Source organism: Haemorhous mexicanus, chromosome 6 (genome assembly GCF_027477595.1).
Source record: "Haemorhous mexicanus isolate bHaeMex1 chromosome 6, bHaeMex1.pri, whole genome shotgun sequence".
NCBI classification, from domain to species: domain Eukaryota; kingdom Metazoa; phylum Chordata; class Aves; order Passeriformes; family Fringillidae; genus Haemorhous; species Haemorhous mexicanus.
The window spans coordinates 42,853,530-42,879,591 of record NC_082346.1 but is presented as its reverse complement, the minus strand read 5'-3'; the positions used below and the strand labels follow the sequence as shown (position 1 = coordinate 42,879,591).

The 26,062-nt window shown below is 54.6% G+C and overlaps 2 protein-coding genes across 2 annotated transcripts; one reads left to right on the top strand and one right to left on the bottom strand.

Moving 5' to 3' along the window:
* Positions 1 to 42: 42 nt before the first annotated feature.
* Positions 43 to 5,980, bottom strand: EIF2B2 (eukaryotic translation initiation factor 2B subunit beta). Its single transcript, XM_059850005.1, has 8 exons — positions 5,796 to 5,980; positions 5,054 to 5,174; positions 4,376 to 4,524; positions 3,493 to 3,656; positions 3,123 to 3,218; positions 2,128 to 2,265; positions 1,406 to 1,472; positions 43 to 525 (listed from the first exon to the last, which is right to left on the bottom strand). Exons 1-8 carry the CDS (start codon positions 5,956 to 5,958, stop codon positions 368 to 370), a joined length of 1,056 nt encoding a protein of 351 aa, XP_059705988.1. The 5' UTR covers positions 5,959 to 5,980; the 3' UTR covers positions 43 to 367.
* A 9,644-nt stretch (positions 5,981 to 15,624) lies between these two features.
* PGF (placental growth factor) lies at positions 15,625 to 23,021 on the top strand. The gene is made up of 7 exons (XM_059849997.1): positions 15,625 to 16,137; positions 16,291 to 16,330; positions 16,941 to 17,137; positions 18,574 to 18,650; positions 20,034 to 20,063; positions 20,154 to 20,216; positions 20,921 to 23,021. Exons 1-7 carry the CDS (start codon positions 15,694 to 15,696, stop codon positions 20,940 to 20,942), a joined length of 873 nt encoding a protein of 290 aa, XP_059705980.1. The 5' UTR covers positions 15,625 to 15,693; the 3' UTR covers positions 20,943 to 23,021.
* The last annotated feature ends 3,041 nt before the right edge of the window (positions 23,022 to 26,062 follow it).

Here is a 26,062-nt window from a genome sequence, read left to right as displayed (position 1 = left end):
ACTCCTGCTAGTTATATAAACAAAACAACTGCATATGGAAAATGTGCTTCACAGTGAGATCACTGTAAACAGCCTTTATTGCAGCATACTTTGAAGTAACAGCTTAGGTGCCCCAGAGTTACACATATGCCTTGCCATTTCAAAATCAAAGTCGGTTAGCAGCTCCACATGGTTTCTTACACAGCATGTGATATAAACCTGTACAAGAGCTCTACCTTCTTTTGCTTTTGGGTAGAAAGGACATTGCTGAGCAAATTCCCACTGGCTCCCCACAGCAACTTGCCTTTGCAACGTACACTTTAATTAGCTGTTGTATCTTTCAAAAGAGAAAGACAGAAGAGTCTGAATAGTGATGTGCCTCACAGTATTAGAGTTCATAGTCATCTGGATGGTAGAGCTCACTCATGAGGCGGTAGATGTAGGAAGGTGCATTACCCCCAATGTTGGAAATGAAGAGAGTAATGAGCTCCGGAGGGACGTAGTCAAACACTGGGCAGTGAACATTGATTTTTGCCAGGATCTCCCCTGTGAAGTGAATAGCAGCAATATGAGTCAAACAACTCAAAGTACAGTTAGTCTTTTGCACACCTTCTGGAGTTCCTAAACAAACTGGCTATGCACATGCCACCCTGAAGTCAGTACTTGAACATCCTGAATATTTTCTGACTTCTTCAGTGATGTCATCGAATTACACGTATACAGCAATCTTCAATTAATGGCAAAACTCTGTTTCTGGTCGTTTTTGCTGGTAGAAACCCCAGATCCCCTCTGCTGTAGACTGACTAACTGCCAAAAACCCCTAGCAATATATAATACAAGAATCCTGATACTGCCAAAGTTATTATTCAAAGAAATGCTCAGAAGGCCAAAAATAAAATCTGCTGCCAAACCTGCTATCTTAATTTCAAAACCCTTTGTCACATAAAAATGAGGCTTTGAAAGAGACTTTGCTAACTGAAAATGGGCTTGGGCACTGCTGCCTTTCTAAAGATGGTGCTTGTGTGGGAAGCCCATGACAGAGACACTGTTGATTCAATGGCTGTATCATGTAACAAAGTTTCAAGAAGTTACAGGAAAGAAGGGAAGGTGCCCTTGGTGTCGGGCATCTGCCCTGTCCCACAGGAAACTGCTACCCACCTGGAATCATTATCACCATCCTATAATAAAACAGTTTCAGAGCAGAAGCAAAACTGCAAAGGCAGAGTTCAAAAGAAATCTTTTTTCTCTACTTTACATAATATACAGTTATAAAACTGGATGGTTCACAGCACTCTTTTCTGTCAAAGACGGTAAAAAAGGATTTTCTGTCTTGGGTTATAACATAGTTTGATGTTTAATTTTTTGTATGAGTTACAAAAAAAAAGTCTGAACCAGCTTAACCAGATGTATAAAGAATAACCAGTACCTTCTGTGAATGGCAGCACTTCCTGTGGTGACACAAACTTGTGGAATGAATCCTCTTCATTAGGGAACTAAACGAGAAAGAGAACAGGAAGATCAGGAAAAAAGCCCTACCTGATTATCCTTGTGAAAACAGACCTCGGCACTGGAAGGAACTAATGCACAGGAAGATGACTTGCCAGGTGATATTAACTCTGTTTACAATAATTACATAGTGCTTGTGTCTACAACCTCTCTAACATTTACAGGTGAAAGGTTTTTCCTCAAAGCTTTTAGAGCCTTCTATGACTTAGCTGCCCTTACCAAAGCCTAGTGAACTGGAGGAGTGACTTCCTCAGTCTGCAACCTCATATTGACAATACTGAAAAAGTACTGAGTGTAAGAAAGAGTTTCATTCTACATTCTCTGCCTTTCAACACTAATGGTATAAACTGAAATCTGTCATGGTTGAGGAAAAATAAGTGTGGCAATGCCAGTCTCATAAGTCTAGGCAGTGGTCTGCATCCTGATATCCAATGTACTGCTTTGCACTTGTGGCAGGGGTGCTTCAAGGAGAGCCTGAGGTGTGCCAGATTTGGGTAGGGATCTCCTATCTGAAGTAACAGAGCTAGATGGGGAACATGGCTTATTCACTGACCTTGCCTTGGGAGAGATGGTGCTCTCCACCCTAAGCTCCTACAAGTAAAAGCCCCTGCAGGTGCAGTCCTGAAGAGCTGCTGTACTTACCTGTGGTGAAAGCTTGAACATGGGGGCACACACGATGAGTGGAGTGGAGTGGTGTTTAGCTGCCAGTGCCAGAGTATGAGTCCCACTCACAGCAATCAGGGCGCCATTGGCCAGGATTGTCTTTGTACCAATGATGACCTTAAAAGGGCAAATCAGAATCGGACAGCATGTTCCACAGCAAACCGAGGAAGCAGATGAGCTGGAGGAGGACTGTGTCAGTACAGCCAGCCAGCAGCTGGAGTTATAGGGCAGCTGAATGCCTGATTTGTTTCATCTGGCACTGGCTCTGCACTGAGATGTTCCTCACCAACAAGAGCATAACTCCAGCACAGAGAACTTCAGAAGATAAATGTATGTTCTACTGCAGGGAACACCAAGCAGAAACTGGGCTGTGGTCCCTTTTCTACAAACCTACAAAGTAAGCTTTGTACAAGTAACTTGACTACTCACTGCAAAAATTCCCTTGCATTATGCTTGAGGGAGTAATACAAAGCAGCTCAAAATATATAGAGAAGAATTGATGTGGCTGCATTTTAATTTGTTACAAGTACTTCCCCCCCTCGCCCCCCCCCCCCCCCACCATTTTGGGGTGCCAAGTTTTCATCTCTAAAAGTACAGAACAGGTCTGCTTATAAAGACAAAACTTAATGATTCCCTTCATCAGTCATTTTCTGTTTCGGGCAAAGGGGTGTTTCTTCCCTTTGGAAATGCTGCTTTTTATTCCATCTCCTTTGAAAACTGAGGTTAATCCTTTGAGGCTCTCTTGTAAGTGTAGCCACTAAGCCAGAAAAACCTGTCACCATTCAGTCAGTCATCATACTGACTTGGAGCTCCTACTGACACTGAATCTCCACCCCAGCAGTGAACAGGGACTATTACAATTCTGAGTCTTTAGTGAAGATACACATCCATCACTGCTGGGACTTGCAGCTGATTTGAGAGGCCTAAGCACCTAAACTGCCATGAAATCCCTCCTTCAGTGGAGCCCTGCTTACCTTGTTGACTCGAGACATGACAGCAAAAATAGCTGCATCACTCATGACAGTAGTTTCAATACCCTCTTTAGACAGTCGGACAGCCATTTCATGACCCTAAAAAGAGGGAGAATCCAATTGGTACCCTGTGACATAGCTCCTGCAGTGTAATTGTAAAGGTATCGGCACTCGATTCTCGTCTGAACTGCAAAAATATCAAATGATGAAACCTGAACACAGCCCTTCAAGTCAAGGATGCTGGGGTAGGATAACGAGCTGTCTCCAATCTCTCAACTGCAGAAGGAATTTCCATAATGCTCACCTTGATTCCAGACACAAGACTTCAGTTAGAATATGTGGGACAAGAGGGTACAGCCAGCCTAGGCCTTACCTGGCAGAAGGGCGCACACTCCGCCACGATGACCTGGAACTTGCGCTTGCGAGCAGCTTCCTTCAGGAAGGCCTCGACAGTGCGCGAGTAGCCAATGGTCATGATCACCTCATTGGAGTGGATGTGCTCCAGTGCCTGCATAGCAATGTTATCAGTGGTGCCCTCTGGAACACAAGGGAGACGTGGGTGTAAAAGCAGCCAGCAAAAGCAACACTTGTGCTGCTAGGACTGTCCTCCAAGAAGATTGTTTTTCACTAAAGCAATGTTATTAGCACTGGTAGAGCAGGAGCAGCTTTTCTCCCCATTCTTTTTGCCAGTGGAGTGGAACCAAGAAGCTGGCTCTTGAATGGCCCATGCTCCCTAGCTGTAACCTCGTTATATATAAAAACAGCTGTACTGAAAACTCCATTGTGAGAGGAGCAGATTGTGTCAGCACTGCTCCCATGAAACCCAGAAAACTTCAACACTTTTGTAGTTCAATAGCAGGGCAACTTGGGCCTCAGAAAGTGGGTCGGATGCCTGATTTGTCACAAGAGTTGCCGAGAAAGAAAACTGTATCATGGTTCTTTGTGACAAGGGTCAGGTTATAAGTGCATAGGGATTTTACACTCTTCTTCACAGGACTCAAGATTTCCCAGGAGACCAAGAGCACAGCCTACAGCCCCCCATACTGCTCCTTCCACAATCTACCCATGTCTCCATAAGCCAAAGAGGACTTAAAATGAAGTCATGGGAGCAGCAGGGCTTCAGTCCCTTGGTTCCGGTTCCTTCAGATTAAGCCTCCCTTAAGATCCTTATTGTTTTATTTCACCTAGAGAAGGGGGAAGTATCAGTCCCATCCCATAAGAATCTTCACTCAGGAGCAATTGAGACCCATCCATACCTAGCTCAATTAGCATCTCATTAATAGCTTCAATGACATTAGCTCTGAGGGAGGGGTAAGGGGTTCTGAAATCTTCGCTCAGTCCTCCAGAAGTCAGGAGTTTGTGCAGGGATTCTTGCTGGTCACTTTCCTCACTGCGCCCGTGAAGCCTGTGGAGAGAAGTGGCCTCTTCAGCCTCAGGAAAGAGCACAGGGCTGCAGCCAGGCTGAGCACTGTCCCCTGGATGTGAAGAGACAGGAAGGAAAGCCACCCACAGGAGGCACACCATGCCACACCAAAGAGTTTTCATAGCTGTCTTGGCAGAAAAACACCCAAATCTCTGCCAGAAAGTGCCTTCTTAGGACATGTGCAAACACTGCTGTCCATAGACAAGGAGCTGGCTCGAGGCTAGTGCTCCAGTGGGATGGACCCCCCTAGGCACAGACAGAGAGAGCAACCCAAGGTCAGGGCACAGACTTCTCATGCACTCACAACACATACAACAAGTGGTTTCTAAAGAGGAAATGTCATCACCCACAGTAGAAACAACAGGGTTTCCTTTGGTGTTAAACTCCCTGAATCCCTCTCTAGAAGAGGTAGGAAAAGGGGGTGATGGAAAATAAAGGGCTTCTACAGAAGCAGATGAAAAGGACAGTTCTGGGTTTTCAGAGAGATAGAGGGAGCAAGGGGGCACTTTACCGGCCATATTCCTCACGAATGACCTTCAACACCCGTCGCACCATGTTGCCCACTGTTGTCTCTGACGGCTGGGCTGCTGTCATCCTCTGGCCCTCTGTCCGGATCAGATCCATGAGCTCCCCTAAAAGAGGGGAGGGCCTTGGTTATCGCTGCCCAGAGCAAGCCCGTGTGAGCATCAAACCAGTGCACCCCCTCAACATCCCAGGCCAGCAGCTGCTCCAGCACAAGGACCACAGCACCAAGAAACACCAGGAAAGGGCAAGCAGAGAGCCCTCACAAAGCAGCCAGTTCCACTGGTGGGTTTGGCAGTCGGAAACGCCTGGACACAACACAGACCTAAGACCATCAGCAGAACATTTGGCCTTTTCTTCGAGAGAGGAAACCACGTGCTGCTAGAAAGGTCCGTGCTCGAACTGACGCTGCTGAGGGGAGAGCACGGCTGGAGCAGGGCAGCTCCTCAGGTAATGCGGCCCGTGAGCACAGCAGGTTGGGAACGGCTCCACCGCGGCAGGACAGGCACTGCGAACCCGCTGGGCGCTGCTAGCGAGGCGCCAGCGGCGCCGCCTCGGGCCTGTCCCCGCCTTGCGGATCCCTCCGCACCCGACAGCCGCGACCGGGGCGCAACTGCCCTCCCGTAGCTCGCCCCGCCGCCGTGCCCCGCCGCCGCCTCGCTCCCGGCGCTGGGGGAGCCGCACCCGCCCGGGGAAAGCCCTGCGTCCGCCCGTCACCGCCCGGCCCTCACCGGCCCGGCTCCATCGCCCGTGCCCGACGATCTTCCGCAGCAGCGAAAGCGTCTGCCGCGCCGTGTCCTCGGAGCGCGGCCGCTCCCCGCCGCGCCGCAGCCGCGCCGCGAAGGCCTCGATCTGCTCGGAGAGCTCCGAGCCGCGCTCGTCGGCGCCCGGCATGGCGGCAGCGCTTCCGCTTCCGCCCTCCCCGCCGTTCCATTGGCGGAGGCTGCCGAGCTGTGCTCGCCCCCCGGCGGCGGCTCAGCCAATGAGAGGCGCGTCCGGCGGGTGGGCGGTGCCGGTGCGGGGCCGGGGCCGGGCGCTTCCCGGAGCGGCGGGAGAGCACGGACGGGTTTACTTTGGAGCGGGCCGCGTCGGCCTGCGAAGAGCCAAATCAAACGGGCTGGGAAAGGCGCAGTTCCTGGCAGTCCAGTTGTTCTTGCTGGCAGAGCCAGAACCGGCCCTGGATAAGGCAGGAATGTAGCTCCTTTGTGTCTAGTTCCTGGAGCAACGTGTCCAGGGAACAGTAAGGAACCGTGGAATAATTCTCATTGCCGTACTGCTTTACTCTATCGCTCTGGTCTGTGTCCTGTTGTTTGAGATTAGGAAATAAAAGCAAACGGATTTATGCTGGAAGCTTTCAGCGATTGCTTCATGCCGAGGCCTGTAGTTCGTCTGGTTAGCTTAGGACTCACCCTACAGCCAGCTCCTGCCCAGGGACTGCTGGGTCCCAACAAAATACCAAAATACCAGCTGGTGTGCTTTCTCTGAGCACTTAATGCAGGTGATTTGTCACCCAAAGCCTGCAGGGGACTGAGAGTCCTTCCATGCCTTTCTTTTCCTCCTGCTTCTTCACGTGCCCCTGTGTGCCTGGAAGCCAGAGAGCCCATCAGCCAGGGAAGGAAGCTCCCATGTATTCCTCCAATGCCTGGCAAAAGGCCACATATCTGAGTTTGACTGGATGTGCTTGGCAGGTGCTGCAGCCCTAGATAGAAGTCAGAGTTTCACTCCATGATGAGCTTGTCCCATTCTCTGCCCCTGGAGAAAGTCAGTAGAGGGTGACAGGGTTTGCCCAGCTATTGGCTTCACTGCGCTGGGCCCCATTGTCCCAACTGAACATGTCCTGGTTCCCCACTGCCTTGTCTCCTCCTTCTCTCCAGATTTAGGTGTATGTTTTCTTCCACAATGTGTAAATCAGAGGCTCCCTGGAGCAAGGTCTGCCCCATTCCCCCTTTGCCCCTCTGCACAGCCACTTACAGGCAGGGCTGGCGAGGCTGCCTGCTGCTGGTCCTGCAGGGCTGTGTGCCAGCTGCCTTGGTGTGCAGGAACAGCTCCCACACAAGCACCCAGGGACTGGAACCTGTGGATTGGCCAGAAAAATAAAAATCACTGCGTTGGAGCTTTCCTTTGTTTGTTTACTTATCTTGCTAGTAAACAGAGCAGCTCTTGGAGATTAGTCAGGATGGAGAAGAGGAAGGGAAACCGGGCTCTGAGGTTATGACCTCCTTGTGGATGTTGGGCTGTTTACATTCCCTGCTTTGGTCCCAGTAACTATTGCAGTACAGTTTTTTCCCAGTGCTTTGCCAGGCTGCAGAGCTTTTCCCTTTTGTGCTGTTTCTGTTCTTTTCCCTGTAGCACTTTCTGCTGGGCACTGCTGCCACAGCCAGTTTAGGCAGCTGGCAGTCTGGTGTCCCTTGAGGGACAGAGTCCTGTGCTTGGTCTGCTGCCCTGTGTTTCATGAATGAAAGCCTCTGAATGGGGATTTTGGGAGCCGTTAGCTCTGCATAGCGGAGCTGAGCCAAAGCCTGGGGCTCTCTGGAGAGCTGCAGGCAAACCCCAGGCTGCTCACAGGGACCATGGCTACGAGACATCCAACTGTCAGTAGCCAGCTGCTGCTGTCAGGACCCCATGAGTTAGACAAGGGCTGCCCAGCAGGACTGAAAAGGAGGCATTGAGGAGGAGGACGGGCAGCAAAGGCAGCGCAGGGTGTGTAGGGCAAGTGGGGAAGGAAAGATGCATGTTGGTGCCCTGGTGTAGTCTGCTAAAATCCCACTGCCTTGCAGACTGTGGCACTGTGCAGAAGCGATGGGGGGTGGGGAGGTGCAGCCCTGTGCAGGTGGAAGGAGTCTCACTTGCTGCTCCACAGCTGCTGGGTGTTATGGAGCAGGACCCCTCTCTGTTGCCACAGCCACAGGGAACTGTCTCCTGCACAGCCCACCCCTTCCCTTCCCTTCCCTTCCCTTCCCTTCCCTTCCCTTCCCTTCCCTTCCCTTCCCTTCCCTTCCCTTCCCTTCCCTTCCCTTCCCTTCCCTTCCCTTCCCTTCCCTTCCCTTCCCTTCCCTTCCCTTCCCTTCCCTTCCCTTCCCTTCCCTTCCCTTCCCTTCCCTTCCCTTCCCTTCCCTTCCCTTCCCTTCCCTTCCCTTCCCTTCCCTTCCCTTCCCTTCCCTTCCCTTCCCTTCCCTTCCCTTCCCTTCCCTTCCCTTCCCTTCCCTTCCCTTCCCTTCCCTTCCCTTCCCAAACCTTCCCAAACCTTCCCTTCCCTTCCCAAACCTTCCCAAACCTTCCCAAACCTTCCCAAACCTTCCCAAACCTTCCCAAACCTTCCCTTCCCAAACCTTCCCAAACCTTCCCTTCCCAAACCTTCCCTTCCCAAACCTTCCCTTCCCAAACCTTCCCTTCCCTTCCCAAACCTTCCCTTCCCAAACCTTCCCAAACCTTCCCAAACCTTCCCAAACCTTCCCTTCCCAAACCTTCCCAAACCTTCCCAAACCTTCCCTTCCCAAACCTTCCCAAACCTTCCCTTCCCTTGGCAGGGTTGGGGGCTGCAGTTTCCCAGCTGGTGCACAAGCAAGCGAGGAGGCTGACGCAGTGCAGACAGTGCTGGTCATGTGCACAAAAGAGCTGAGCAGGGAATGAGCTGGCCACCCGAGCATGGCAGCACGTTTTATGGGTCTGTAGAAGAGCTGAAAACTGTCTCACCTCTTTGGAGAGCTGCCAGCCTAGCCAGGATAGCATCCTGATCTGTACCATCAGGGCTGACTGCTGGAGATACTGCTTCCCTCCTGCCAGGGAATTCTGCATCCCTGGGGGCTGAATGTCATCCCCCAAGTGCTCATGTGAGAGAGGACAAGGCAGGACAGAGGCTGGGTAGAGCCTGGGAGCACTGGAACATCATGTGCTGGGAGGCTGTTTGGATTAGAAACTCTCAGTGGATAAGTGGGCTGGATAAAATGCCAGGGAGGGGAATCAGTTTGCTGAACTCCAGTAATTGGACTCATCTGCTAGAGTTGGGTAAGCAAAGTGAGCTGCTCACACTCAGCACAGGCAAATAAAAGGAGCCAGCAGAGGAGAGCCAGCTGAGCCACGGCCCAGCAGGAGCTGCAGGGCAGGCTGTCAGCTCAGCATGAACTGTGAAGGCTGGGTGGGTGACATGGGCAGAAACAGCATTACTGCTGGGTGCCTAAGCCACTTGCTGAGCACAAGTGACTGAATTAAGGAGGTCACAGTGCATGGGTGTGGGGACACAAAGCACACTAAGGGGAAGGATGAGCTAAGGTATCTTTGGTGTGATATGATTGCTCTTTAGGAAACCTGTGCTCAAAGTCCTGAGACAAAAACAAATCAAGACCAAAGCTTTTGTAGTCACAGATGGAGAGGCAGGAATGAATCTGCTGAAGGGAGCCCAAACCGGTGCTTTCTGAGTGCTACAGGGGAGAAAGTAGGTCACTTAGTAAGTGAAGGGGATGGAAATGGTGAGCTGATCTGAGTGTGGAATGCGTGTTTAAAACTCATGCTTCCAGGGAAAGAAGACAAAAAGCCCAAACAAACAGCTGCTGATCAAATGCAGGTACGTGAGTAGCTGGAAAGCAGAGCTCTGTGGCTGTTCAGGCGCACGCAGGCATTGTCTGAGTCACTGGCAGTTTTGGCATGCTTGAAATTCACATTTGACTGCTGCAGGTACCAGGGCACGTGTTCTGCTGGTCCTTGCTGATCACTCTGGTAACAGCTCTCTCTAAACTGGTCATCCTCAGGAAAGCCTGGCTGCCATAACTGCCTGGGTGGCCAAGGGGAAACAGGCAGGGATTGCTAAGGGGAGTGACAGGATGGATTCAGTACCTCAGGTTAGCAAAGGATTTGGTGCAGCTCCTGGCTTGGCCACCTGCGTGTACGTGCGCTTGTCTCTGCCTGGAAAATGGCTCCTGTCTCATCCTCATGTCAGCACAGCGCACACAGGCAGGCCAAGCCCATAGCCAGACCCTTGTGGTACCAATGGAGTCCACAATCCCTATGGAAAATGAGTAGGCGGTTCTGAATCCGGCCCAGGCACCATCTCTCCTGCCAGCAAGTTTGTAATTTGCATCCCCCTCCTTTTAGGAGCCGTAAAAATAGAGACCAAGGCTGGGAAGCAGGAAGGTTTTTCTAGGGCTTGTTGTGGAAGCAGCGCGGGCTGGGCTGCCTCTTGCTCTTCCCAGCCCCTGGGAGAGGCATGGGAAGCTGGTGTCTACATGCCTGCCCTGGATGTGGAGCCTCACTTGTCGGCTCATTCATCTATGGCAGTAGCCCAGGTCTCTCCCCTCGTGATACAGGCAGCTGGAGGCAGCTGGTTCAAAGGCCAGGCTGGTCAGGAAGAGGTGAGGGAAGTGTGGGAAGTCACTGCGTGTCATGTAGGAAAACAAGCTCTAGCAAGGGATGAGGGAGCATGCTGCAGAGCTGGATGGGAGCTGTTGTCCTCAGCATTGCTTAGTGTCCTGGACCTTCACACCCTGAAAAGGCTTTGGCTTTTTTCGCTGCCACCAAAGGCGCAAGTGCTCAGAAAACTCAGTGGCACCATGCAGGTGTTGGCTGTGGCCCTGCCACCACTTCGAGGGTGCATGGCATACTGGCAGGGCCAGCACCATGGAGGAGGTGCTGCTGAGGGCTCATCCCTCCGGGCTGGCTTCAGAGAAGCCCCTGAGCAAACCTGGTGTGGCTGCAGGAAGCCAGGCCCTTGGAGTGAAACAAAGTGCAGCCCAGACGCTTTGTGGTCACCAAGGGGTCCGTGACACCAGCAGTCTGGGCTGCTTCCTGGTCACCAGCCAGCTCCCCGCAGTTCCTATGCTCACGCATTCCCGGCGCTGCAGCTGGCCCCAGCTTGCTTTGCTCATTGTCTGCTGCGGGTGATGGCAGCTATTCAGCGGCTGCCAGGTTTCAGGGAAAGAGAGAGATGAGCCACTCCTCCACCCACATTCTAGGAAGGCCTCTGGGATGAAGCCCTGCCGATACACACGTTCACTCTCCTCAGCAGGGAGGGTGTGCTGTGGAGCTTATATTCCCCCTCCACCCGCATCCCACATCCCCCTCTTATCAGCAGGAGTGATGCTGAGGAGCAGAGCTTGGAAGCAGCCCTGGCTGCTGCCCTGTCCCACACAATAGCAGAGTCTGCTACTCCCCGTCTCCTTGCCTGTTTGCCTTCCAGAGCCAGGCAGAGTCTCGCCATCACTATTATTTTGCTTGTGTCAATATTATGACAACTAAAAGCAGGAGAACTGCATCCACATGATAAGCAGCCAGAAGCTCTGGGCTGGGTGTGGATCGGGTTCCAGTTTGGCAGGGGAGAAAAGCGCCTGGCAGCCCCTGCCCACCGACCGGCTGGGCTGGGAAAGCTGGAGGGCAGGGGCAGCAGCAGCAGAGCAGCAGCCGGTTTGTGCCTGTGTGCCTCTCTCCTCTGTTCAGTGCTCACTGCCCTTTCCCCAGTGTAGGTGAAACGTGATGAATGTGCAGAATATGCTTGGTTCTCTGGTGGAAAAATAACCTCTGTCTCTTTCCTGAGGAGAGGGCTGCTCTGCTCCTGCTGGGAGAATCTCACCCCTCCCACGGCTGCCATACCCTGTGCCTCCAGCCGGTGCGGGCCCAGGGCGTTCTGTCTCTGCCGGTGGCAGAAGGTCATGCACACTGCTGCACCAGTCCGTCCTGCTCTCAGCCTTGTTTTTCCGAAGCACAGCACTCTACAGCTGCTGGAGAGAAATTCCTGCAGGCTTTCTGGGACTTGAAACTGCAGCTCCCACCCAGGGCTTCAGGAGAGGAACTTGGACAGAACAGGGTGAGCTGTGCTGTGATTACTGTCTCTGCTCCCTGCTCTGGTCTCTCAGGCACTTGGTGTGCATGGGGCTGCTGTTTTGGCACGGTAACTGCACTCACTGTCAGGGCTGCTGACGGAACGCTTACCTGTAGGCGCCCACGTATGCTTGGGGCTGTGGTGTGGCTCTCCAGTGCCTCACCCTGCTCCAGGGCTGTGCTTTTCTGCAAACACCCGTGGCATGGCCAGTCCCCACAGCGTGGGGCTGCCCAGCCACTGGCCACTGAGCACTAAGCTGAGTGGCACTAGGTCTGCCAATGTTGATCTGTTCCTGGAACGCTGGCTGGATGAGGGCTGCGCTTCCCAGGGCTTGGGTCTGGCAGTCTCAGGGGCATCCTTCTTGGTAGCATCATCCCTGCCCCCACGAGGGATTAGTGTCTGAAAGCAGTACCCAGGCTTGCCAAGTGTTCTCCTTGCCTGGGTTCTCTGCCTGGAGTGCTCTCAGGCAGTCCTGGTGCTCATCCCATGCCCCTCCGAAACTCACGTCTGACCTAGGCCAGCCTGCAGTGCCCATGATCCGTGGGGAACAGACCCCGATGTCCCCAGGCATGGAGCTGGATTGTCAGGTGCCTGCAGGTTTGTCTGTGGGTCCCCAGGGAGGCCGAGCTCCCCTCCCCAGGAACCAAAACAAGCAGCAGAGTTCCTGCCACGTGCAGCCGGGGCTGACTAAGGCCGGACGCTTCCGCCTGCCGCGGGCCGCGGTGGCCGGGGCTGTGAGCCACCACCACTGGGGTGCACAGCCCGGCCCATTTCCCCCTATTGTCAGCCTCCCCCTCAGCAAACACATCCCCCTGCGCACCTGGGCTGGGAGGGCGCTGACGCCACCGCAGCGAGCCGCCAGGGACAGGGGATGTGCTGCCGAGGGCATCTCAGAGCTGGAGCTGCTGCAGCACAGCTCTGAGGAGTCCTTTGGAGCCCAGGTGCCCAGGCAGGTTGTTTGCAAGCTGTTTCCTTGAGGAGCAGCCCTGACTGTTCAAGGGTCATTGGTGCAGCTCTGCTTGCCTGCAAGGGCATTGGAGATCCCTGCATTTCTCAGAAGTCAGCAGCAGTCTCCTGAGAGAGAGGCCTGGGTTACCTGTGCCAAGAGGCTGGAGCTAGGGGTGCCCCAGCCAGCCCACTCCCATCCTCATTCTCACTGTGGAGATACAAACTGCAGATGATTGACCTGGTTTATCTCAGTGCTAGCAGGACTGGCTCAGGTCTGGCTCTCTGGCAGAGGAGCTGAGGAGACTCTCTAAGAAGACATCACAGAGGCAGAGAAAGCAATCAAATGAAAGAGTGAGGGTGAGACCTGGGGGCTCTGGGATGATGGGCAGGTGTGAGGAGCCCAGTGCCCTACATCCTCAAGCTGCTTTGACCTCAGGAGTCCCATCACAATGCAGGATATAGGGAGCTGCTTGTGGGGTTCTTGCCTACTGGGGTCAAACACAAGAGGATGACTCTGCTGGGCACTGGATCATGGGCAGACTGGTCCTTCCCTTGGTAGAAGCCTATAGCTTTGATGAGACAGAGTTATGTGTCCTAAGTAGCAGCAGAACAAAAATAATGCCCTGAGGATTTCAGAGGTGTTCTCCAAGGGCTTCAGGGGTGACACAGGAGGTCCTGGCTGCAGACAGTTTAAGAATGATGTAGGGACAAGTTTTTATTGGCTTCTTTCCATGTAAGATGCCCAAGGTGGGTTTTTGCAGGGTATAAGTAGCCCATGAGAGAACTCTGATGCTGAAATGGGGCTGTTTTATGGAAAAGATTACTTAAGAGGGACCTTGCCTGAAATGAGCAGGGTGGGGTTTTGCGTGGAAGAGCAGCTGCTTGCTCTGGGCTCCTTCAGTGCTCATGGGCAGCCAGGGCCCCTGCTCTTGCCCCTCACCCTGAAGGTGTAGGAGGCATGGAGGTTACCTTGCTCCCTGGCAGGTCTGTGCCATGCCATGCATGCAGCTGGGTGCCAGAGCTGGCCTTCCCCATCTGACAGCCAGGGCTCACCCACAGCAAGGACACACCATGATTCCCCACCCACCTCCTTCCTCAGCTCTGTGAGCAGGGCAGGGAGGTGGCACGGGCAGAAAGTGGCATATTCGAGGTGATGCTCTCAGTCAGCAGCCACTGCGTGGGGCTCACTGCAGGGGAGGCATTTGCTCTTTAAGGAAATGTCTCTATTTGCCCTATGTCCCTGGCTGGTTCCTTGAGCTTCCTCTGTCCCTTGCTCCCAAAGTGCGTAACTCTGCTCCCCAGAGCCGAGTGGGAGGCGGCGCGAGGGACATGCCGGTGCATTTATAGCATCGACCTCCAGCCCTATCCTGCAGCTGGGGAAGGGCACACTTGGCCCCCCGGGGAGAAGCATGGCAGAGGGGAAAGCAAGCAGCTGTGACCCCAGCCAGCTTGATGTTTCTCCCATATGCAGGAGGATGTTGCTGATCACAGGTTACCGGTGTCCAAATATTATTCCTCTTCTCCTGTCTCTGTTCCACACTGCCTAGAAAGTGGATGCTCATCCCAGGAATGTAAACTCTGCCCAAGGCCTCTGAGGAAATAGCTTCAGACCAGGAACAGGACTGCACTCAGCAATTAAGGGCTGGTCTCCCCAGCCACACAGCTCCTGGGGGAGAGCCCTTTGCTCCAGCGCCAGAGGCTGGCCTTGTGTCTGAGAGGTGGCCCCAAGGGACCTTCCTGCAAGGACAGGCATGAGGCCCCGTGTGGTCACGGTCTTTGCAATAACAGGATTCTGTCTGTCCAGTGAGTTGGCAGCAGCTGCTGCTCAGGGCGGCCTCTGCTCTCGGGTGGGAGGAAATGCTCTCTTCACCCCATCTCACAACCATCCCTGGGGAAGTGGGAAGGGGGTCCCCTTGGCCCAGGAGGGTCTGTAGGGTGGCAGAGGGAGATCACAGGCATGCTCCAGTCATCACATTAAGGGTGTTACCTGCTCTTTCCTGCCCAGCCAGGAGAAGGAGAATGAACAGGCACTGAACGCTGCCACAGCAGCCCCGGCAGCTGCTGAGTTGGTGCTGTGCCGCTGAGTGATGAACTGCAGCACACCCTCCCCGCAGTGGGGCTGGGATTTCTGTGTGCTTATCTCTGCAGCATCTCCATGCTAATTTACCAGGCCTTGCTCCAGCAGCTTTGTCACACACTCAAGTGCTACCAATGCCTAGAAGCTCCTGACTGAGCCCAGCTCTTGCTGGTGCCTGAGTCACTGCCACTTGCATGGCAGCTGGCATGTCCTGCATCCCCTGGGGAGAGATCCCACAGGGCTGGGAGCAGATCACTGGCATCTTCATGCTGCAGGGACAGACCTCACATGGTGTTGGGTAGGGAAGCCCTGAAGCAGCCTCCCCACTCTCCCAGGAGGACGTGAATCCTGGCACGGACACAGAGCTCGTTATTTCCCTAGGACCTGCAGCCCACGGGGGATCGTGTTGCCTGTCGGCGTCTCATCACACCTCCCATAGTTCCAGCGTCCCTGGCCTCCGGGGCTTAAAAATAGAACAGAAAAGGCCAACAGAGGTCCTTTGGGTTGGCAGCAGGGTTTGACCCAAGACCTGCTGTGCCCCCTTCCCTTCTGAGCTGTAGACCAGAACCACGATGCTGTCCCTGAGGCTGGGGGATCTGGAAACCCTTTGGCAGGGGTCCAACTGCAGGGGCTGATGGAACAGGCACGGGGCAGCTTGAGGGGGAAGGGGATGGGTGGACAGGCACGGGAAGTCTGAGTGGGAACAGGGCATCAGTAGAGGAATGAAGAGAATGAGTGGGAAAGGGGCTGTTGTATAGCGGCAGGAGCCAGGCGGGAGCAGAATGGGTGGACGGGTATGGGGCAAATAAAACAGCAAGCGGAGGAGCCCAGCACAGTCCCGGTTGTTCCCGCCGGCCGGGGATTCATCGGGCACGGGACGGTGAACGGAAGAGCCGGGACAGCCCGATGGAGTAATGGCCGGAGGCGGTGCGGGGGCTCTGGAGGAGGGAGCTCCGCGGCGTCCGGGAGCACCGGCCGTCCCCGCGGCGGGGCCGGGGCGGGGCAGCGGCGGGGCGGTGGCGGTGAAATACGGCGGCGGAGCGGAGCGCGCTCCCATGGCCCGGCGGCGGCGGAGGCGGCACGGCAGGGCCGGTGGCCCGGCGTCGGGGCGACATGCCGGGGGCGGCCGGGCGGTAGCGGCGGCACCGAGTCTGGACCGGCGGCGGGATCGGCGATGCGGCTGCTCGGCGCCTTCCTGCGGTTGCTGGTGGCCGGGACGCTGGGGGCACCGCCCGCCCCGGTGAGAGCCGAGGGGCGGGAGGGGGGTCGGAGCAGGGTGCGGCTGTCCGGGGGGGCCGCGAAAGCCGGGACAGCTCCTCCCGGCGCTGGGCGGGGGGCGGCAGCGGGTCACCCCGTGCTGCCCCCCCCAGAGCACGCCTTTCCCTCCCTGCAGGCCCCGGAGGAACGGGGGACCGCCAGCACGGAGTCTCCCGGTGAGTTGGTAGTGGGCGGCCGCCGGTGCCTCGGCTGGGAGGGGGCAGCAACCCAGGGAAGGCTTTGCGCGAGGCCGGGGCGCGTTGGGTACTACTCGGGGCAGTGTTGCCTCTGGAGTCCCGGGGTGACAACCGGGGAGGTAGCCGGGAGCTGTGCCGAGGCTCGGAGCAAACTGATGGCCCCAGCCGTCCTCGGGCCGGAGCGGAGCGCAGCCCAGTCCCTAGACTGCCGTCCCTCCGGTGCCGGGTGAGAGAGCTCCGCTTCAGCTCTCCCTGCTGGAAAGCCCCAGGGGATGGCTGTCCGGCCGGGCGAGGTGCGGGGGAGCCCCTTCGCGGCCGAGCTCGGAGGTGGGCAGAGTGCCTGGGCAGGAGACGGAGCTGGCGGATAGAGGGAGAAAGAGCCTGTCGGGGCGGCCGTGTGAGCCCCCGCGCAGTGATGCGCCCAGTACGGTGACGGACTTACTGGGAGCACAAAGTGGTCCTTTGCTTCCCTGTGCTCCGTGGTGGCTGCCGGACCCCCCCGCGGCTGCTGCACCTGCCCCGGCAGCGGCCCGGCTGGGCTCTGCCTCTCTGGGCGCCTCCTTATAGTCCCTGTCCCTGTCTCTTGCAGTCCTTACCTTTCGGGAGATCTGGAATCGTAGTTTCTGCCGGCCTCTGGAGCAGCTGGTGGACGTCATTACCGAATTCCCCAACGAGGTGGAGTACATTTTCAGACCCTCCTGCGTCTCCCTGCAGCGCTGTGGAGGCTGTTGTGGGGACGAGGGTCTCCGCTGCGTCCCCGTGGAGACAAGCACGGTCACCATGCAGGTACGTGCTGCTGCTGCGGGGCCGGGGCTGTGCCGCAGAGCTGGAGGCTGCTCACCGAGAGCCGGAAAGGTGAACTTGCAGCCTTGCATCCCCTAGACATTGTAGCAGTGTGGCTAGCACGGGCGAGAGGACTTACAACTGCTGAAATGCATGCCAAGCCAGTAGGGTCCCTCTGCCGGCTCTCTGGGCTTGGCCCTGAGGTCAGGTGTCACTCCTGGTGGTACTGGCCTCACTCCCTCCTTCCCCGACTTCTCTCTGTGTGGTCTGTCTCACTCATTGCTGTCATTTTTCCAGAGCTTTCCTGTCCTGTGGTGGGGCTGGGGGGTGTTCCAGTTAGCTGTGGCTGCCTGCTGGGACAAAGTAGGTACTGCCCTTGAATCGAAGGGGGGAGTGAGGCTCTCCTCTGTCAGGTGGTGCTGACATGAATGCCCCCACATTGGGGCATGGTGAGCATGATGGGCTGAGCCAACTGAGTTTTCAGTCACCACTGTGTGAGCTGTGAGACGTGGGGTGGGAGATCCTAGGCCATTCAACTCTTCCCCATGTACCAGGCAGCAGCTGTCCTCACACTGCAGCCCCTTCACTGAGCTGCCCGAGATCAGCCTGTTGATGCTGCAGGGACCAGGGAAATGCTCTGCTTTGCCATGGATTAAGGACTAGGGAATGCCGGCAATAAACCACCAGTGATTTTCGTCTCTCTGAGGTTGAAGGTGTGTTGGAAGGCAGGATGGCAAAAAGCTCTTGGCTGAGGTGGATCAAAAGCCTGATGTGAACAGGAGGCAGCTCCCCAAGCACAGGTCTCCCTCTATGGGAGGGATCCTGCTGCTGTGTACAGCGTGGAAATGCCAGACACTTCTGCAGGGGCTAGTGTGGCCACACCAAAGATGAATGCACCCTGTAAGGCCCTTGGATGTCCAACCTGAACTTCAGGCTGGGCTGTGTGACATGTGACAGGGCAAATCCTGTACCCCTGGGTTGGGGAGGCACTGTGGTACTGACTCCAGTCAATTCCAACTCAGTGCTGTAGGAAAAGGGTCCAGGAGGAGGCAGCAGCAATGGGATTGGCCTGAAAAATGTGACTGGGGGGATATTTCTGTCAGAGAAGGGAGGTGTGCAAAGAGGTCAAATATGTGAAAATTCTCAAGAAAGGCAGAGACTGAAAAATCTTTTCTAAGGCTGGGAAATCCCAAGACCATGGGACTTAAATTAAAGCCCTGAAGGAAAAGGGTGGTGCTAGCAGAGCCTCCCAATCTGCCAGGACAGCTAGGCCTGGCCAGCACTGCCTGCGTGTGGAGGTGGACTCTGTTGTTGGAGGTCCCGAGGAACAGGTTAGACATGCATCTTCCCAAGAGCCCGGGGTGGCAAGGCAGTGGCTCAGGAGTCTTTCCAGCCCCCTCCTGCCACTGCCTGAGAAGTAACCTTTGCTCTTCTTTCAGCTCCTGAAGATAAAGCCAAACGGGGAGGCACCTTATGTGGAGATGGCGTTCACCGAGCATAAGCAGTGCGAGTGCAGGTAGGGACTCCTGGGTTCCAGCACGAGCAAGCCTGCCAGCTCACCCTGTATGTGGAGCAGGGGCAGCCTGTGGGCACCCTGGCTGTGCTGGCACCCCCTCCTGCTGTCTTTGCACTAGGGTTTGCTGGTGCCTGTGGCTCTTGTCCAGCTGCAGGCTGCACCACAGCTCGGCACCCGCTCCCCGCACACGACGGGGTGTGTGCCATTGTGAAGACAGGTCAGGCTCCATGCACCGTCTGCAGGGAGGATTACATCCAAGCCAACAAATGAAAGCCTAAAACAGGCAGTGCCAGCCTAGCCTAGATATGCAGTGCTGGCCTGGAATGGATGTGCAGCACCTGCCTGCTACAGACTCCTGTAAGCAACCCCTTGGGGTGCTCACTGTGTCCCAAAAGTGGTGAAAGCCTGGGCAGGATGGGGCCTCTGCCTGAGGACTGCAGTGCTGTGGGAGCAGCTCTGGTGCTGCCTGCAGCTGGTCATTGCCATAGAGACTCCAACATTGCCTGCATGGGGGGTCCTGGTAATCACTCTTCATCATGATCCAAGGGTGATTTAGTATTGTGAAAACTGAGGGATGAGGGTCCTGCTGGGCAGCCATTAGACATGATCCTTTCCTGGAAGAAGGTCCTGAGGATTCCCAGATTGGTATTCCCCTGCAGTTTTATGAGCAGCTGTACTGGAGCAGACCCAGCTCCACACGGTCTTTGTCTGGAATCTCTCAGTAGATGCAGAAGGAAGAGTGGGAAGAAGCAGATGTGTTACTTGCCTCCTTCTCTGCTTCCAGCTATTTCCCATGCTGGGTATTTCCTAAGCCTTTTGTGGTTCTCCTGCCTAGGGTAACTTCCAGGGGATCTCCTATGAGCACTCGTGCAGGCTGCCTTCTGCAGCAGCTTTTGGCTTCTTCCTAATCTGCTTTCCACACCTGTACATCACTCCCTTTTGTAGTTGGTGTAGGTGTGGCAGATGTCCTGGCTGTGACCCCCATGGGGGAGGTAGAATCTGCTAACGAGACTTTGCAGCAAATCCCCTGTGTTTGTTACTCAGGATGCTGGACCTTGTTTCACTACGAGATGTGAAAGCTGCCACTGAGAGCAGCTAAGACTGAACTTGCACTCCCCAGCCTCACTGGCAAAACGTCATATGCCCGGGGTAGTCACTCAAGCCAACCAGCCCCTTTGCTGTCTCTGCCTTCTCTCTGCCTGCTGCAATCAGCTCCTGACTGAGGGCTTGAAAGGTCAAGAGAAGAGATATTGTGTCTGTTTTAAACATAAATGATGACAGATTGTGCTGTGCACTGGGGCATGTCCCAGGGCCAGCTCCTGCAGCTCAACATGCAACGCTGCCCAATAATCACTTCTCTCTGTCATTTTTCCCACTCTGCAGGCCCCGGCAGGATCTGATGAGGTTGGGAAGGTAAGTGGCACCAGGGGCGTTGTTACTGGCTGGGACTGTGGGTCTCATCTCCCACACATCAGCCCTTCTTGTGGTACTTTCCTTCTAAAGGAGGAGGTCCAAGGGCCGGGGTAAGAGAAGACAAGACAAGAAGGGACGGAAAGACTGTGAACTGTAAGTGAGCAGGGGCAGGTATGGGTGGTGTCTTCGGGGTTAATTTTCTTGGGATGAGTGTCTTCATTAAGCATTTAGATCTTTACTGACACTGTGAGCACTAGAGGGTTTGTGCAGAGCAGACACAGAAGTAAGCAGGAGGGGACAGTGGCTGTGGGGAAACAGGCCTTCTACCAAAGACTCAGAAGGTATTTGATAGTCTCCAGGCTCAGCAGCTCAAAGCTGGGCAGAATGGGGATGGATGGGCTGGGTGACTTCATGGTGTTTAGTTCTATTGCCATCACAGACCATGCTGGGTTCCATGAATTTCCAGTTTCAGCCTCATCTTGCTGCCAGTTGCGTCCTTACTGCTGTCCATGACTGATTGTTGTTTGGGTTACTCTACTCTTTCCATCCTTTATCTCACTTTCTCAAACTTCTTGCTCTAACAGCACAGGCTGGACTCATTGTGGGCACTTTTGAGGTGTGACACCTGTGGCTAGCAGTTTGCTCTAGCATTTCCCCCTTTTGTCTGAAGTCTGCTGTTGGGGGCTCAGCCAGTGCCAGCCCCACCACCCTCACTCCTCCCTACGAGGAGGCTGCCTGCAGGCCCTACCCCTGCAGTTCTGTGTCACAGGGGCTGGGCACAAAGAAGGGGATCCAGGGCAGAGCAGGTGAGGCTCCCGTGCTGGCAGTGCTCACCCCGTGCCGTGCTCTCTTTGCAGATGTGGCACACCACGCAGGTAGCCTCTGCCCTGCCCCAGCCTCGCTCCCAGCACCTGGTTTGAGCCAGCTGCCTTTGTCCCCAGCACGGGGCACTTGTGGAGTCATGTCCCTCCAAGCTGCAGCAGGGAGCAGCACTCCAGCATGGAAGAGCTGACTGTTACTCTTGCTTGGCCCTGGTGGGAACACAGCCTGGCACCAAGGACTCCCTTGCCCTGTCTGCCCCACTGGCAGCAAGAAAAAAGGACTTGTGACCAAGCCTGGGGCTGAAGATGAGGAGCTCAAGCAGTGTGCTGCTGTTTGAGGACATTCTAGGGGCAATGAGGAGCCAAGCTGGTGCATGTGCTGCTGGAACTGGCTGGGGAGGACAGCAGGATGTGGCAGTGAGAGTAGAGGGCTCACAGGGCTGCACCTGCAAAACCTCTCTGTCCTGCCAGTGCTCTGCAGCTGGGGAGGAAGGAAATCTGGGGCAGACAAGGCTGTAGGGCTGCATCCGTCCCAGTCTTGGCACGGGGCAGCCCGGGCAGGTGCCAAGGATCTTGCCTGGGAAGCTGTTCTGCTTGGGAACAGAAGGGAACTGGGCTCCTCATGTATTCACAGCTGCATCTCAGCTTTGCCCTGCTCAATAAAAGCTGGTCAGACATGGGAGCTGGCAGCTCCTGTCTGCTTTTCCAACAAGGCAGGGAACTTCCCCATGGACACCCACTCAGGCTGGAGTAGGGCAGTGACCCAGGGTTTGACCCCATCACCAATCCTGCAGCACCAAGGGACTGTCCTTGGTGTGATGTTGGAGACCGGCAACCAGCAGGTTGCTCCCTGGCCTGGGAGCTATCCACGTGCTGGAGTTCAGCTGCGTACTGGGAGACCCTTGGGTGAGCTGCCCTTCCCCTCCACACCAGTGTGGGACTGGCACCTCTCCCTATTCACTGTGCCCATCCTGTTCTCACCCCTGTCCAAATGTCTGGCTGAGTGTCCTGTCCTCCCTGGCAGGGCTGATGCAAAGTTTAGGGCACTGGGGCGCAGGCTGCCCACTCAGGAAATACCCCACCAAGGGTCATTTACCTGACATGGGGACAGGCTGGCCTGGGGCCCCCTTTCCTTAAGGTATGAGGAGCTGGTGGCCCCCATCGAGGTGGCTATGGGGACTACTGTTTCCTGCTTTCCCCACTTAAGCAGTTCTCCTGAGGCTCTCCCTGTGTCCATTTCCACCCCTGCTGCAGTGGGTCTGGGGCTGTCTGCCAAATGCATGCCATGCTGGTCTGTGCAAGCCATATCCTGGAGCAGTGCATATAGTTGGAAACCCTAGGGGTGAGTTGGCACTTGTACAATTCTGGGGCACTCCTGGCACTGGGTTAAAAAAAATCAAGAGTCATTCTTGAAAGCTTCAAACAAAAGACTGGAGGGCAAGATCTGCAAAGGTTTCAAGGTTACCCTTAAATGATGGAACCTGTGGTTTATCCTGCTCTGAGGAACAAGGGTGGAGCCTAACAAGAACTGTAGCAAGAACTGGGATCCAAGGTGGCTCCTTCCCACATCTGACAGGGCTGCTCTCCAAGCCATAATGCTGGTGTTGCCTGAGGCTGGCACAAGGACATGGGGACAGAACAGATCCCTGCCAGGGAAACCTGGAGGTGGGTGTTGAGGTAATGTGAACCTGCATACCGCCACCGTGTAGCAGGGATGGACTGTGTGAGTTGTAATTGTGCAGCTGGGCATATCGTTCACGAGCTTGCTGGATCCCTTTTGGATCCCATTTCCAGGCATCCACAGTATCCTGGAGCACAGCCTACATGGCCTTTGCCTCAAAAATAGCCCATGAAGTTCCTCCTTCACTACCTCACAGATGAGGGGAACTCGCTGCTCCCCTTCCCATATCACTCAAAGTCTGTGTGGGCCATGTGCTGGCCTGGTCCACACAGGCTTTCCCTATCACTGTGTGTCATTTCTGCCTGGCTGGTTTTGCTCTGAGGCCAAGGAGAACCAAGTGCAGCACTTGGGGATGTATGTGATGGTTTCTGTATTGTCTTTTATACCCTGGTAGTATTACATGTTTTTAAAAGTATATAAATCAAGTATGTTAATTAATAAAAATAAGTTTATCAAGACTCGTGAATAGGATTAAAACAAATTCAAACACACTAACACACAGTGGCCTTTCCTGTACACAGTTCCTGGTGTCTGGTGTCACCTCTTTGGCCACTGCCTGGCACTGAGATATTCCAGGCAGCTCTGCCCATCAGATGTGGCAGGGCCAGGCACCTGCCTTGCACAGACCCCTGTGTTGCTTCTCTCCCTCCATCACCTGGTGGCCTTGTCCCCTGCTCCTCCCGTGGCATGGGGTGTTGGATAGCAAGAATGTGGGTGCTGGAAGGGATGTGGCTCTCCCAGGGCAGCCATGATGAGCAGAATAGTTGGGGCAGGGCAGGAGCAGGGGGAAACCAGTTACACAAGAGGTTTGGGAGCTGCAGCTCCAGCTGTCAGGGCTCCCTCCAGCTCCTTGGAGGTAACAGGAACATAATGAGCCCTAGCCCATGAAGTTCCTGTGATTGCTGCAGGCATCACATGCCCAGGGAAATGCTAGCTCCTTTCCCTATCCCTGCCAGAGGGGAGAGTCCCAAGACCCTCCTCACTGCAGGGTGGCAGGGACTTCCAGCAGGACATCACACCCAATGGAAACATGAGGATCAGGGTGGGCGACTGCTGCTCTGAGGGGGAGACGGGATCCTGCCTTCAGGGCTATGTCCAATGCCCATGTTTCCTCTCAAGGGGACAAACCACTGTCTGCCTGTCCCTCCTCTGAGTGGTCCCAGCTGTAGCTTTTTATACCACTAGCTCCTGGCAGCCCTCCTTGCCCACAGCAGATGTGTGAGCACTCTGACAAGGTCAGCTACATCTGCAGAACCCATGTCCCCCAGGCACTACAGTGCAGGGCTATAGGGGGGGACTGGTGCCCTGAAGGGACCCTGACATACCCCAGCCCCAAAGACAGCAGCATCCACCATGGACAGGCAGAAAACATGTTCCAACCCCAGTGCTCCTAAATCCCTCATCCTTTCCCTGCCTGTGCACCCCTTGCAGCTGTCCCACAGAGCCCAGGAACAACACACCACTGGGTTATCAGCGTCCCTGGGCTCCCTGTGTCTTCCAGCCTTACAGGGCAAAGGTTTGTTTATTAAGGCTTTAGGAGCTGTAGTAGGATGGTTTAAGAAGATAGTTATAGGGAGACAAAACATAAAGCAGCCTTACGCACCAGGAAAAAAATTTACAATTTTTGGGAAGTAACTGTGAAGGTGATGTGGGGATTGGCCCAGAGATGGATCCCTTTTGGATCCCATTTCCAGGCATCCACAGTATCCTACCTACATTGTAGCTGATGAAGCCCTGATGTTAAAGCTTGACTGGTTACCTCTGATCTCCTGAGCACAGGCTGCCATCAGAGCACTGCCACCCAGCAGCGTCTCCCAGCCATGCCCGTGCAGGTATCCCACGTGTTTCCATGCAAATAAAAAAACACTGAGGTCTTAAATTCTTGACTGTGACTTACAAGTCTTTTGCACCCTCACAAAATTTGGCATAATCCTGCCATCATTGAAGCCAATGATGTTTGCAGTCTCAGTGTACTTTAAGCTTTTGCCAGCTTCCATGTGTCAGTTTTTGCCTGTGAGAGAAAAGGCAGCTCTCACTCCTCTCCCTGCTGTTTGTCTGTAGTGGTTCTGCTTTGGTAGTTCCCACTTCCCAACAAGGACCACAAGCTCTTCAACAGGTTAATCTGAAAGTAATCCCCCAAATTTAAGGTACTCTGTCCAGCACTGACATGCAAATCTGGAAGCCCAAAGGTAAAGGCAGCTGTGCCTCAGGGCTGGTACAAGTCTTCTTCCCCTGCAAGGCTTTTCCTCACAGGAGCATCCTTGAGGCACTTCCTGCTGATGCCCATGGCTCAGTCTCTTCTGGCCACTTCAGAGGTGTTCGATGAAGAACTTAACCGAGTTTTGTACCCTCCTGGCAACTCTTCACACATCTCCCTGCCACCATCACCTCAATATCCAAACCATTCTACAGATACATTGTGCTGGATTTTGTGGTTTTCCTGTGCTCTGTCCTCTCCAGGCCCTCACAGATCTGCTGAAACCAGGCAGGTGAGTTGTGCCAGCAGCACCCCTGGCTCTCCTTCACTTCTTGCCTGCTCAGACTTTTCACTTCAAGGAGGAGCCTCCAGTATCTGGTGGGAATTATAAGACCACAAAGACTGTGGGGTATAAATAGGCTGGGCAGAAAAAATTGGTCTCTTTTAGGCAGAGGCTGGAAAAGGAACCTGGAAGTGTTTTGAGAAGAAACCAAAGAACCAAGCACACTGATCGTGTTGGGCAGTGAGTTGCCTTACAAAGCAGACGGCTTTGCATCCTCCTAGACCTGCCCTCTGAGGAACAGTTAATACTTTCGTACTCCCAAAGAAATGGTCTTAGTAAGAGAGGCAGTGTTTGGTTGCTGGATGCTGAGCTGAGCTGTGGGCACAGGCTTTGCTGTCCTGTTCTCTTGTTAGCAGGCTGGGCTGTGCAAAGGAGCTGCCCAGGGCACCTGAGCCCAGGCAGATCCCCTACAAGTGTGTGCAGGGTATGAAGTAACCACAGGTCAGCCACAAATGGGTGCCCTCTCTGCCAGTCCCACAGCAAGTACCAGGTCCAGCTGGACACAGTGACTTACCAGGCTGGTGTGGCTGTGATGGCACAGCACAGGGCCAGCTCCTGACAGAATGAAAACCCCCTCTCTTAGGATCATTTCCTGTTGTAGTGGGACATGCACATAGGTTAGCAAGGAACGGACAAAGATGCATCTCTTCCCAGGCAATCTTAGCACATTTTTCCAAGGGTATCCCTTAGCTTTCATTCCAGCCCTTCTCCCTGTGCAGGTACCCTGCCATGCCAGTGGTAAGGCAGTTATTTAATCTGGAACCAACCATCCCACAGACATAGCAAACCACTTGGCCAATTGGTAGTAACCACTTGAGCACCCCTGGTTCAGCAAATCTCCTTCCCTAAGAACTGCAGTGATCAAGCAGGCCCTGCAAGGCCTCCTGGCCTTCCAAGAAAAAGCCAGGCCAGGAGGGCAGGAATACAGGTTTCTAGGATAAGCCAAAGACTGATATT